The sequence below is a fragment of the Pelobates fuscus genome, chromosome 3 (genome assembly GCF_036172605.1).
Source record: "Pelobates fuscus isolate aPelFus1 chromosome 3, aPelFus1.pri, whole genome shotgun sequence".
NCBI lineage: Eukaryota > Metazoa > Chordata > Amphibia > Anura > Pelobatidae > Pelobates > Pelobates fuscus.
Window position 1 is genome coordinate 371,440,754 of NC_086319.1, and position 13,813 is coordinate 371,454,566.

At 39.5% G+C, this 13,813-nt stretch overlaps 1 protein-coding gene across 1 annotated transcript in view; it reads left to right on the forward strand.

Annotated features, from left to right (window-relative positions):
• The window catches only part of IREB2 (iron responsive element binding protein 2), a 63,163-nt gene extending 50,368 nt beyond the window's left edge, over positions 1 to 12,795 (forward strand). The window contains exons 18-23 of the mRNA XM_063449425.1: positions 52 to 156; positions 678 to 820; positions 1,019 to 1,166; positions 9,856 to 9,978; positions 11,056 to 11,241; positions 12,199 to 12,795. Of these exons, the coding sequence (XP_063305495.1) occupies positions 52 to 156; positions 678 to 820; positions 1,019 to 1,166; positions 9,856 to 9,978; positions 11,056 to 11,241; positions 12,199 to 12,309 (816 nt within the window). The 3' untranslated portion in view covers positions 12,310 to 12,795. The remainder of the gene's footprint in view (positions 1 to 51; positions 157 to 677; positions 821 to 1,018; positions 1,167 to 9,855; positions 9,979 to 11,055; positions 11,242 to 12,198) is intronic.
• The last annotated feature ends 1,018 nt before the right edge of the window (positions 12,796 to 13,813 follow it).

Consider the following 13,813-nt stretch of genomic DNA (forward strand, 5'->3'; position numbering starts at 1 on the left):
GTTCACTTCACTTTTCAATATTTTTTTATTTTTTTTAATTTTTTTTTACAGAAGCAAAACACACGATGGAACTTATTGGATTCTCCAGAAAGCACATTATTTCCATGGGATCACAGGTCTACTTATATCAGAAGTCCTCCTTTCTTCCACAGATTTGTAAGCACACTTCAGTTGTAGTTTAAATGTTTCTTAATTTATGCCAACTCTGCTGTGTTGTTATATATTATTATACCCCTTAATGATCAATGACTGTCTAAGCGTATTTAAGAATGTTTTAATTATTTTTTTTGGCAATAAAAAGAAAAACTTAACCACTCAGTTCGTGCAGGGCTCTATAGAGCCAATGCAAAATAAGCAGGACATTCTGTGGTAGGCTTAGGTCTAAGAAGTCTAGATGGGGATGAACTTTGGTTGTTTAGTGATTAAAGCCCCAATATACCTACATTGTTATGGGTGATGTGGGTTTTGCTCTTATATGTTCGCATTCCACATTTTGTTTTCATAGAATGCCACCAACTCGATTGTAGCTAGATATTATACATTGTTTGTAAGTGAAAGACTATTACTACATGTATTCACTGCTCTCTTTTAGTCTCAAGCAATCGTGTCTCATTTGTTTAGGAGCGCGTCTTTTATTTCCCCTCCCTCCATTAATGTGTTTCTTCTTTCTGATTTAGGAGACAATCCCTCTGCCTCAACAGCCCATTGAAAGAGCCCATGTGTTGCTGTATTTAGGGGATTCTGTGACCACTGACCACATATCGCCAGCAGGAAGCATCTCTCGCACCAGTCCAGCAGCCAAATACCTGACACAAAAGAAGTGTGTTTCCAGTATGCTTACTATTATGTCAGAGCTCCCCTTATTTTAACTGTACATTTCCAGCCTCACATTCAGTCACATACACATCCTATCAATGCATTAATTTATTAATATTTAATTTGTCACACTGCTGAGGTATAACATATGGATTCAATATAAAAGGTGTGCATTTTCAATGATATTTTGTCTTCTCTCCAGCTTGGTACCCCGCGAGTTTAACTCGTATGGAGCACGTAGAGGTAATGATGCGGTTATGACTCGTGGAACTTTTGCAAACATGAAACTTTTTAATAAGCTTATTGGCAAAATGGGTCCAAAAACCATCCACTTCCCCTCTGGGCAAACGGTGAGTACCAGAAGACATCATACACAATAAAGTACTACTTTCACTATGTATTCTACACTAGAATTTGCAGTAGCTGCTTGTCAGCTCTGTACATTACCTTATAGTGGCTTTGAAAGTTTGGTGTTTGCATTCACAGCTTTGCAGACTTTGTCTGTACAAACGCTCTGCCTTTGTTTGATATTTAAAACAGTATGTTTTATAGGCAGTAGGATTATATTCATTACTCTATGTACACTTTTTTTTTTTTTTTTTTAAAGCTCTGTTATAAGATATGTTGCGGTCAAGCTGGTGGCTCACCCAGGTCTTATTTGTGGTCTGTAGACTGCAGCTGGGTGTAAAAAAAATAAATAAAAAATATACATATATTTTAGTTGAAATTTAAATGGCTATAGTGCCAGCTATTTGCCGACACCATCGGTGCAATGTGTGATATATATCCAATGTCCAGTCGTAACTGCTGTCCAGATTTAAAAATGTTTTATGAAGTTTCAAAGTTAATTGATTTCAAACTTGCTAGGTCTGTAAGGTGTGTGCATTATATTAAAAAAAAATCCTGGTTTTGAGTAGAAAACCCCCCCACAAAACTCAATTTGTGGTAAGGTAAATATATATATTTTTTATTTATTTTTTTCATGCATTTACTTTACCTACTCAGTTTGTTTTGTCTGTTGTGGAGGGATGGGTGTTTTTTTTACAGAACTTTTAATATATATATATATATATATATATATATATATATATATATATATATATATATATATATATATAATACAAAATTACCGGCACTCAAGGGTTGAAAGTTGCTTAAATCTTCATTTATTTCGAAGAGAAAAAAAATCGACGTTTCAGCTCCTCACAGGAGCTTTCATCAGGACACAAAATCTTTAAACACTAAAAACACTCTTATATAGGACAAACAATTATTACTAATGGGTACTCACCATCAGGTGCACTGCATTTGCGCTCGCCGCCGGAACTGCCGAGACCGCCTTCACAGACAACCGTACTTCCGGGTTTACGGTCATGTGACCCCCTAGGACGTGTCAATTGGTCAGGCTGCTGTACGTTACTGGGGCAACACCAATACACAATGTCAGGTGGTTGCTCCCGAAGTACCAGAGCTAGCGAGGACCAAATTTCTTTGTGACACTTAGTGTTGTCATGGCAACCTGGACGCGTTTCCGGCGGGCGTGCCAAAACGCTTAAAATCAAAATACAAGACCTACCAAACACTTATATACCTATGGTTATATATACATATAGAAATATGTGTCAAAAATATGTGTACACAGTGAAGAGTGCATGTAAACTTGCAAACCAGTAAACATTAGGCTTGTGTATAGATATCGAAGTGATGTGTCTTGTATGATAAAGTGATAAGAATGGGAAGGTCCTAGGACTGCTAGAATGTGAATGATATGTGTGTGAAGAGTTGATCTTACTGCTAAATAATAGTACTAAGACTAAATATGTGAAAAAAAATTCATATATAGTGTTTGGTAATTGCGCACCTGGGGTGAGTCCCTTAGATACATACTTGTTACATATAACATATGGTAAGGTTAATATGGAATTTAAAAGAATAGTCAGCAGTACTAGAAGAAAATCAAAAGAATAAACATGAAAATACACATAAAAATAAAGATAAAAATAAAATAAGAATAAAAATAAGAAAATAAAAATAAATAAATATAAATGCAAAATAAACATGAAACTAAAAATAAAAATAAAAATAGAAATAAAAATAGAAATAGAAATAGAAATAGAAATAGAAATAGAAATAGAAATAGAAATAGAAATAGAAATAGAAATCAAAATACAAATACAAATACAAATACAAATACAAATACAAATACAAATACAAATACAAATACAAATACAAATAAGAAATAAAAAATGAAAAATATAAAAAATATAAAAATAAAAATAAAAGTGAGAACAAAAATTTTTAAAGATGTTTAAAGATTTTGTGTCCTGATGAAAGCTCCTGTGAGGAGCTGAAACGTCGATTTTTTTTCTCTTCGAAATAAATGAAGATTTAAGCAACTTTCAACCCTTGAGTGCCGGTAATTTTGTATCCTGTATTGTTTAGCCACCAGAGCACCAGGTAAATTTTTCTTATTATTGAAGTTGGAGTGCAGGGGTTCTCTGGATTTTGTATATTACAGAGTGCCTGGCAAACACTCTCCCCATGCACCCACAATATATATTGCATAGTATTGCATATATTCCCTACCATTTAAAGGGAAATCACTTTGGATTGGGACTAACATTTTCGTATTTGCACAACTCAATTGTGGAAGGCTGCAAATACTTGATTTTTATGGTTATTATTTTTTCTTAAAGTCGCAGTACTGTTTTAATAGATCATTAAAATCTTGCTTTTTATATCTCTATTTTTTTTCATTATTATTTTTTGTGGACCTGGAGAGAGAATTTTTTCTGACTATAGAATTTTCTATTCATTTTGGAGAGTCTATATCTAAGGAAGATGGAGGATTTCTTGTCACAATCAGGGGCGGGTGCGACACAAGCACACACATTGCAATTCAGCGATGCCCAGGCAGAAGAAATTCTGTGGAACACCACTAGCTCAGAATTTCCGATGGTTACTACATTAAAAGATGTTTACCATAAACTTCTAAAACTAAAGAAAAAGGAAGTCGATCTCGACTTACATGGGACTTTTCTGTCCGATTACCATCGTGCAAAACATATCCCTAGAGGGTTTAGGGTAAGAAATATCCCGACCAGGGCCGGCCTTAGGCATTTTGACGCCCTGTGCGAAAAATCTTCACAGCGCCCCCCCCCCCCCCTGTCATCCATGTATGCTGTAATGTTTGTGTTGTCTGTGTATGTGATAGTAGGTGTGATGACTGTGTGTGATATGTATGCTATGTGTGATATTTGTAATGGGTGTATTAACAGTGTGTGATATGCGTGTATTGGTTGTATGTGACACACACACACACACACACAGAGTCAGACGGCCATACACACACACAGGAAGACATCCACACACACACACAGACACACAAAGGCAGACAGTCTCACACACACACACAGACACACACAGGCAGACAGTCAGTCATACACACAGACACAGACAGTAATACACACAGACACACACAGAGGCAGACAGTAATACACACAGTCATACACACAGACACACACAGGCAGACAGCCATACACACAGACACACAGAGGCAGACAGCCATACACACAGAGGCAGACAGCCATACACACAGAGGCAGTCATACACACAATCACACACACAGAGGCAGACAGTCATACACACAGAGGCAGACAGTCATACACACAGAGGCAGACAGTCATACACACAGACACACACACAGAGGCAGACAGTAATACACACAGACAAACACGCAGACAGACACACACAGGCAGACAGCCATACACACAGACACACAGAGGCAGACACACAGAGGCAGACAGCCATACACACAGAGGCAGACAGCCATACACACAGAGGCAGTCATACACACAATCACACACACAGAGGTAGACAGTCATACACACAGAGGCAGACAGTCATACACACAGAGGCAGACAGTCATACACACAGACACACACACGGAGGCAGACAGTAATACACACAGACACACACACGGAGGCAGACAGTAATACACACAGACACACAGTGGCAGACAGTCATATACACACACACACACACACAGGCAGACAGTCATATACACACACACACACACACACAGGCAGACAGTCTCACACACACAGGCAGACAGTCAGTCATACACACAGACACAGACAGTAATACACACAGACACACACAGAGGCAGACAGTAATACACACAGACACACACAGAGGCAGACAGTCATACACAGACACACACAGGCAGACAGTCATACACACACACACACACAGACACACACAGGCAGACAGTCATACACACACACACAGACACACACAGGCAGACAGTCATACACAGACACACAGACACACACAGGCAGACAGTCATACACAGACACACACACACACACAGGCAGACAGTCATACACAGACACACACACACACACAGGCAGACAGTGATACACACAGACACACACAGGCAGACAGTCATACACACACAGACAGTAATACACACAGGCAGAGAGTCATACACACAGACACACAGAGGCAGACAGTCATACACACACACAGACAGTAATACAGACAGGCAGAGAGTCACACTCACCTGACAATCCCACAGTTACCTGTGGAGTTCATTGTGGAGGCAGTGCAGCTCCTGGTGACTGTTTGGTGGGGAAGCAGGGACTCCTTCCTGCTTCCCCTGCAGCAGTTTTCCGGCGCTTTTAGCTCCGCCCCCGCCGCACGGTAAGCTCTGCCCCCGCTGCAAATTTAAAAAAAAAAAAAATAATAATTTTTTTTTTTTTTTTAAATCCACGGCGCCCCCTGCTCCATGGCGCCCTGTGCGGCCGCACAGCTCGCACACCCCTAAGGCCGGCCCTGATCCCGACCATAGGGAGGAAGAAAGCCAGGGTGTGTAAAAACTGGACTGCAGTGCTCAATAAATGCTCTTTGGACCTCATGTTGGTAACCATTCAAGATGTGAAGGAAGATCTCATTGACATTAGACAGAAGATCCAAACACTTGAAACAGAATATGCCCTCCAACTCAGCACACAGGAAGGTACGGAAATTATGTTGAAATTGAGTGAGGAAATCCTCAAATACAAGAACCAACTTATCAAGTTTAAAAGACAGAAGATGGAGATGGTTCAACTCGACTATCAGGAGGGTACAGTTTACAGATGGTTACTGGGCGACCAAAAAGGGAAACCAAGGAGGTTCCGTAAGAAAATCCACAAACCAAACATCACTACCATCGATGTAACATCGGGAGAATCTGCTTCAGAAGGTGAAGGAACTCTATCACGATTGGATAGACCCACTTTTTTAGACAAAGATGGGGAAAACAACGGGAACAGACAACCCATGACGGTCACCAGAAGCAGAGTAAAAGACAGAAGAGGCCAAATACTAGGCGAGGCCAAAAAGGACGACCCTATGGGTCCCAAGGGGAAACCGCCGATCCGCAAATAATCCCAGTGTTTAATTTATCTCAACGTGTACTAACAACTGCAGAGACTCTTGTCCTGAGTAAAGGTCTCTCATTTATCCCAACTTCCACCCCCAATCAATTCAAATGGGAGGTGGACTTGTTTAAGTTTGGCCGTTCGTTGAGACTCAAGGAGTTTTTTAAAAACTCTCCTTCTCCTCCTCCAAATTCCACTATGAGGTCAAGTACACATCAATTTAAAGTACCCAGCACATTTGACCCTCCGACGAGTCAGGTCACCATTAAATCTTTTCTGTTGACAACCAAGTGGGAATCTGAATCTCTACTACGTCGACACCATCCTTCACATTCCAACTTATCGAAATTTGAACATTCCTTAATCAAGAATCTAGCCACTGATCCTTCCATCGTGATCAGACCGGCGGATAAGGGGGGAGGGATTGTGGTCCTAGACTATGCAAATTATGCGGCAGAAATAAGGCAACAATTGAGCGACACTTCAACATATCAATTGCTGGGAGGAGATCCCACCAGTTCCATAGCTCATAAAATTGAGGAAGTACTTATGTATGGCTTGACGGCAGGACACATAACATTAGAATTATTTCAATTCTTACAAACTAAGCATCCTCGTGTCCCTGTTCTATATACACTCCCGAAAATACACAAGAATTTGGAACACCCGCCTGGGCGTCCCATTGTGTCTGCCATTCAGGGAATATTAGAACCAATAGCTAAATACTTGGACTTTCTCTTCAAGGACCCAGTTTCATCCCTAACTACATGTATCAAAGATACCCCTGATCTGTTACGATGTCTTCAACAGGTTGGCACTTTCAATGGTATACTTATGACTCTAGATGTTGGAAGTTTGTACACAATAATCCCTCATGAAGCAGGCATACAAGCCATGAGAAACCTTCTTTCACAATCACCACAATACCATGGACCTAGGGTAGAATTTGTTTTGGATTTATTGGAAATTACATTACAAAACAATTACTTTCGCTTTGAAAGCAGTTGGTACTTGCAGATAGCAGGTACTTCAATGGGGGCTGCAATGGCCCCCATGTACGCCAATGCTTTCATGTATGAGTTTGAGACCATTCACATACTACAGCGTTTTCCACATCAGGTCAGTGGTTATTACAGATTCATCGACGATATTTTGATATTGTGGAATGGTACCGGAAGCGGTAGAATTTGTACAAACCTTGAATGAGCTTCCAACACCGGTCAAACTAACCTCAACTATAGACGAACATAGTGTTCAATTTCTTGACATTGAACTAATGATCATTAACAGGCAGTTGGAATATACACTTTTTACAAAGCCTACGGACCGGAACACGCTCTTACACTATGGGAGCTTCCATCCTAAACATCTTAAACAGTCTCTCCCTTATTCACAATTCTTGCGAGTTCTACGTAACAATTCCCTTGAACATCTAAGGGAACAACAAACAAAGTTGATGTATGAGAAGTTTCAACTGAGAGGATACCCACGATTGATTCTTGACAAAGCTCTGGATCGAGCTAAATCAAGTTTTTTGAATCCTTCTTCTATAAGTCAAAGGACAACAGACAAGAGATGCCTTTTCCCTATGCAATTTAACACCGCCAGTGGGGACTTAGCTACAACAATTCGCAACAACTGGCACACATTGGAAATGGACCCCTCCCTTCCAGAAATATTTCGTCAGAAACCCATGATGTGTTACCGTCGGAACAAAAATCTGAGGGACTTACTGGTAAAGACGGACCCACAACACTGCTACAAACCAGTTAAGAAGGAAAACATCAATGTGGGGTGTGTGAGGTGTTTGGGATGCGTGACGTGTGGCCACCTCATCCCTTCCAAAACCTTCACACACCCGTTCACAGGCAAGTCTTATAAGATCAGACAACGCATTCACTGCAGAACTGAGTTTATTATCTACAAATTGACTTGCCCTTGTGGGCTCAATTATATAGGTAAAACAGAAACCGCACTCTGTGAAAGAATAAGAGGCCACAGGTCTAGTATCCGGCTTGCCTACCGTGATGGCAAATCGGACAAACCAGTGGCCAGACATTTCTTAGAACTTAAGCATCAACTAGCTTCACTCAGATGCGTTGCAATTGAGCATGTTCCATTGTCTGCCAGAGGGGGTGATAGAGCTAGGCTCTTATTACAAAGAGAGACTTACTGGATTTGCCAGTTAGGAACCCTAGCACCTCGAGGCCTCAATGAGAAATGCTCATTTGTCTCTTTCCTATAGGGATCTGAGCCCTGTCCTTCATTATTATTATTAATATTTACACGTCATGGGACTGTTTACTCCAAATCCGCTACTTTGTTATTTTCATCTTTTTCATTGTTATATTGTTGTCCAATTTTTTGTTCTCACTTTTATTTTTATTTTTATTTCTATTTTTATATTTTTTATATTTTTCATTTTTTATTTCTTATTTTTATTTTGATTTTGATTTCTATTTTTATTTCTATTTTTATTTTTATTTTTAGTTTCATGTTTATTTTGCATTTATATTTATTTATTTTTATTTTCTTATTTTTATTCTTATTTTATTTTTATCTTTATTTTTATGTGTATTTTCATGTTTATTCTTTTGATTTTCTTCTAGTACTGCTGACTATTCTTTTAAATTCCATATTAACCTTACCATATGTTATATGTAACAAGTATGTATCTAAGGGACTCACCCCAGGTGCGCAATTACCAAACACTATATATGAATTTTTTTTCACATATTTAGTCTTAGTACTATTATTTAGCAGTAAGATCAACTCTTCACACACATATCATTCACATTCTAGCAGTCCTAGGACCTTCCCATTCTTATCACTTTATCATACAAGACACATCACTTCGATATCTATACACAAGCCTAATGTTTACTGGTTTGCAAGTTTACATGCACTCTTCACTGTGTACACATATTTTTGACACATATTTCTATATGTATATATAACCATAGGTATATGTGTTTGGTAGGTCTTGTATTTTGATTTTAAGCGTTTTGGCACGCCCGCCGGAAACGCGTCCAGGTTGCCATGACAACACTAAGTGTCACAAAGAAATTTGGTCCTCGCTAGCTCTGGTACTTCGGGAGCAACCACCTGACATTGTGTATTGGTGTTGCCCCAGTAACGTACAGCAGCCTGACCAATTGACACGTCCTAGGGGGTCACATGACCGTAAACCCGGAAGTACGGTTGTCTGTGAAGGCGGTCTCGGCAGTTCCGGCGGCGAGCGCAAATGCAGTGCACCTGATGGTGAGTACCCATTAGTAATAATTGTTTGTCCTATATAAGAGTGTTTTTAGTGTTTAAAGATTTTGTGTCCTGATGAAAGCTCCTGTGAGGAGCTGAAACGTCGATTTTTTTTCTCTTCGAAATAAATGAAGATTTAAGCAACTTTCAACCCTTGAGTGCCGGTAATTTTGTATCCTGTATTGTTTAGCCACCAGAGCACCAGGTAAATTTTTCTTATTATTGAAGTTGGAGTGCAGGGGTTCTCTGGATTTTATATATATATATATATATATATATATATATATATATATATATTTTTTGTTCTCATGTTTGTATTATAAAAAACAACGAAATACTTTATTCTATGTTTCAGATGGATGTATTTGGTGCTGCCGAACTATACCAAAGAGCAGACATCCCACTAATAATTATAGCTGGCAAAAAGTATGGCTCTGGTAGTTCGAGAGATTGGGCTGCTAAAGGACCATTCTTACTGGTATGTTTGAGAATTCTGAAATGCCATATTTGTTGTAAAAGTTAGCTAATGTCTGATAGAGATTAAATTCCATGTCTGCTATTCAGCCAAATATTGCTATTGGCAGTCTTTTTTTTTTTTTTTTTGGCTGTGTATGAGGTTACAATCAAGCTTGCCATGCCACAACAGCAAGCACTTCATAAACATGTATCATCATGGCATTTTATAAACTTGCACATTTTTAAGTTATATTAGATAAAAGTATTACGCTGGACCAATTGTTTAGGGAGAAAACAAGGCTCAAGGACCAGCTAGACATGTGGAGTATAACTAAACATGAAGCTTCAGAAAGCAAGTTATAGGCCAATTATAGAATGAAACATAGCCTGTAGTATTACTGTATTACTTGCTAGGTAATCACTGAAAAGAGTAGACCACTGGTAATTAGACTGGACAGTATGTTGCTGCATCTCAGTAGGTAATTCAGATATGATCAACAGAATTAATATTAATAACTGTTTGCAAAAACATAAAAGGAAAAAGCAAGGTGGCTTCTGCCTGTGTAGGTGACTACATAGTGCAGATGATATGCCTAAAGCCAGGATCAACCTATTTCCCTGGGTCACTATACACGTCTGCAGACGTGATACACCATTGTGCCCCTCTCCAGCTCCAGTCCCATACAAGGGCCGACCTTGTCACTCCTGGGACTCAAGGGCTCTCTGCAATGAATGTCTTCACCCTCCGGGGGCTGCATGAGGGACCAAGATTAGGTCGTCGCTTTGTGCTGTGGCTCTCTACCTGGGAGCGCTGCAGGGGGATTGTGGTTAGCAGTCTTAACAGAAGAAGACGTTTGAAAAAATGTATTGTGGAGAGCTGCAATAAGTACCCATTATTACATTGCTGTCCAAATGGTTTTAGTGCTATATTTATGGTTGACTGTGATTGGCTCACTTTAAAGAGGATACTAGTGGTAGAAATGAACTGTGGTTTGCAGAACTGGATGGAGGGGTTTTATTGATCTATTTGCTTTTCAAAATAATTGGGCTTTGACTGCATTAGACTGGGTTGAAAGATCTGACTTTTGTCATTCTACAGGGTGTGAGAGCAGTGATTGCTGAAAGTTACGAGAAAATCCACAAAGACCACCTGGTTGGAATGGGTATTGCTCCTCTGCAATTTCTGCCTGGGGAAAATGCCGAATCTTTGAACCTGTCTGGGAAAGAGCAGTATTCTCTGTCAATCCCAGTGGATCTGACTCCCAAAGATACATTGGAGGTTAAGGTTGGTACTCTACAATTCTATAATGATATACTCGATAAGTGAAACGTGTTATGAAGAGCCACATTTTTTATTGGAAAAGGAATGCAGGACTGAATCGTATTCATTTGTTAATAAACGGATACAAATGGGCATACGTTTGCATAATACGATCAGTCGTTTATTAATCTTTCTTACAGCAATGAGGAGAAAACTGTCATTTTGTGTGTGTAAATGGTATTTCTGTATGTGCAATATCCGTGTGGATGTTAATGTTCTTCTAGACTTAAATGTTGGTGTTCCTGTGTTTGTGTGTGTTTGTGTGTGTATGTTGTTACTGTATGTATGTGTGTGTTTGTATATGTGAGCGCCTGTGCGCATGTAATGCCAGTGTATGTTTGTGTGCATTGTCAGTGTATGTGTATGTTCCTGTGTTTGTGTGAGCAATGTCAGTATGTGTGATGGTGGTAGAAATTTCTAGGTATTGGAATGCATGTAGTTGTGGTGACAGGGAGCAACTAAGATTGCTGGGGGAAGACCTCTTAGCATTATTGCACATGCCTCTTCACCCAGCAGTCTCAGTTACTCTCTGTCACCACAACTATATCGCATGTGGTAGGGTTTTTGTGTGTGTTTCTTTCTACGTCTCCTTTGGCAAGGGCAGTTGTCTTAGTTCGCTGAACATAGGGTGCGTTTATGCCTTGCTTTGAGAAGCTATGAATGGGGCTAGCCGAAGGGAGAGGTAACATTTAGTGTATATCTGAATCATATCTGCGGCCACAGCACTGGAGGGATGGCAAAGACTGAATTGAATGTGCCTTGTCTTAATCACTTAATTATATAGTCTGTTTTGATAATGTTATTTATTCTTCTCAATAGTAGATGCTATCCGTAAAAAAGCTCTCTTTAAACCATTTAGAAATGTCAAATTTCATGTAAACTGGAATGTATCACTGAGCTGTTATTTTCTGTTTCCTTTAGACCAACAATGGGAAGGGTTTCCATGTGACTGCAGCCTTTGATAATGAAATACAGATCACATTCTATAGACATGGAGGAATATTAAACTATGTGTCACGGCAATATTTATAGTTCGCAACCAAGAATAATGGACTGTACATCGGTGAATAAGCCTACTGCGCCCCTGTCCTTGCCTCCATGCACACACCCAGGACTTTGGGAAAGGAGTCGGTGAACTCTTCCAGCACTTTCAGTAAGGCTGGTGCTAAGGGCATGCCTTCTGTAAACCTGCCACAGCGAGGGACAATTCGTCCCAGTATATGTACTTTTAAATAAATTTGCATCTGGATGATTTGAATGAACACAGACACCTGAGCACGTCTCCCACGCTGAGTCCGGAAGTGGCTGTATCATGGATTTCCGGTGACTGATTTATAAAGGGAGTGACATTTTAGTTAGTCAGAAACTCTCTTCCAGAAAGCCTTCCTTCCATTTAGTAATTGTTCTGGCTTCCTACCTGCTGTGGAATAAAAGACTTTGATTGTGCTTACCTGGAATTCAGCGTTCCAGATGTTGCATAAGAAAATAAGGAGAAAATAAAGATTCTAAAACCTTCAATGTTTGTATTGGAAACTTTTTTATATATATATATATATATATATATATATTTTTTTTTACTTTTGTAGTGATCGAAAAAGCAATATTGTAAAATTTGGTGCCAACAAATTCAGTAAGTAATCCTTATAATAAAATGGCGTTAACGTAAGCAAACAAACACAGTCAACCTTGGAAGCCGTACTTACCGTCTGAAAGAAAATCGCAAATGAGAGACACAAGTACACATGTTTAGCAAACTGAAGTGAAAGTATTTGAGTTGGTTAGAATGCAGGCAGTTATTCACTGGGGTTTAAGTTTTGTGTTTGTTTGGAAGGGTCAGTAAGACTCTTGAAAGGGGTACTGTTTGCACCAAACCCCTTTAGCTAATTCAAGTGGTTATGGTGTCTGGAGACCCTGGGGGTCATCAAGAATGGCTTTCATTCTTAAACTGTTTCCAAACAGCTGGGCGGTGTGCACTTGGGGACCTTGAATCAATGTTAAAGTGGAGCTGCACTTCACCTAATGTCATAGCAAATCATACCAATGATAGGGTGAGAGCATTGGCGGAAAAGAGCAGAGGGGGTGAATAGGACATTTTTACAGAAACCCTTCCAGATTAGGAATTCAAATATGTATCACTATCGCTAGTTCTCTATATGTTTTGGATAACTGCACCCACCTGAGAAGAAATAAAAATAAAAATCCTTTTTTTTTTTTTTCTTTTTTACTTGCCTTATTTTCCTGGTGCGTCAGTATTATCGCAGCCACCGCTGCTTACCCAGCTGAGATCATTAATACTGATTTCTGCCATGGATGCATACTAGCCTTAATACTTGGCTACCACCAGACTCCGCAAATCAGCATCTCCTCATAGGGCAACTCTTCCTCTTAGGGGAGTGTTCAGCTGGAGACGCAAAATGGCAGTCCTGCAGTGTTTGCAGGACTATCTAGGAAGTACCTCCTACAGGCTGTCAAAGTGACTGCCACAAGAGAGCATCAGGCAGCTGTGAAAACACTGACTTTTCTTGGATAGGCTATA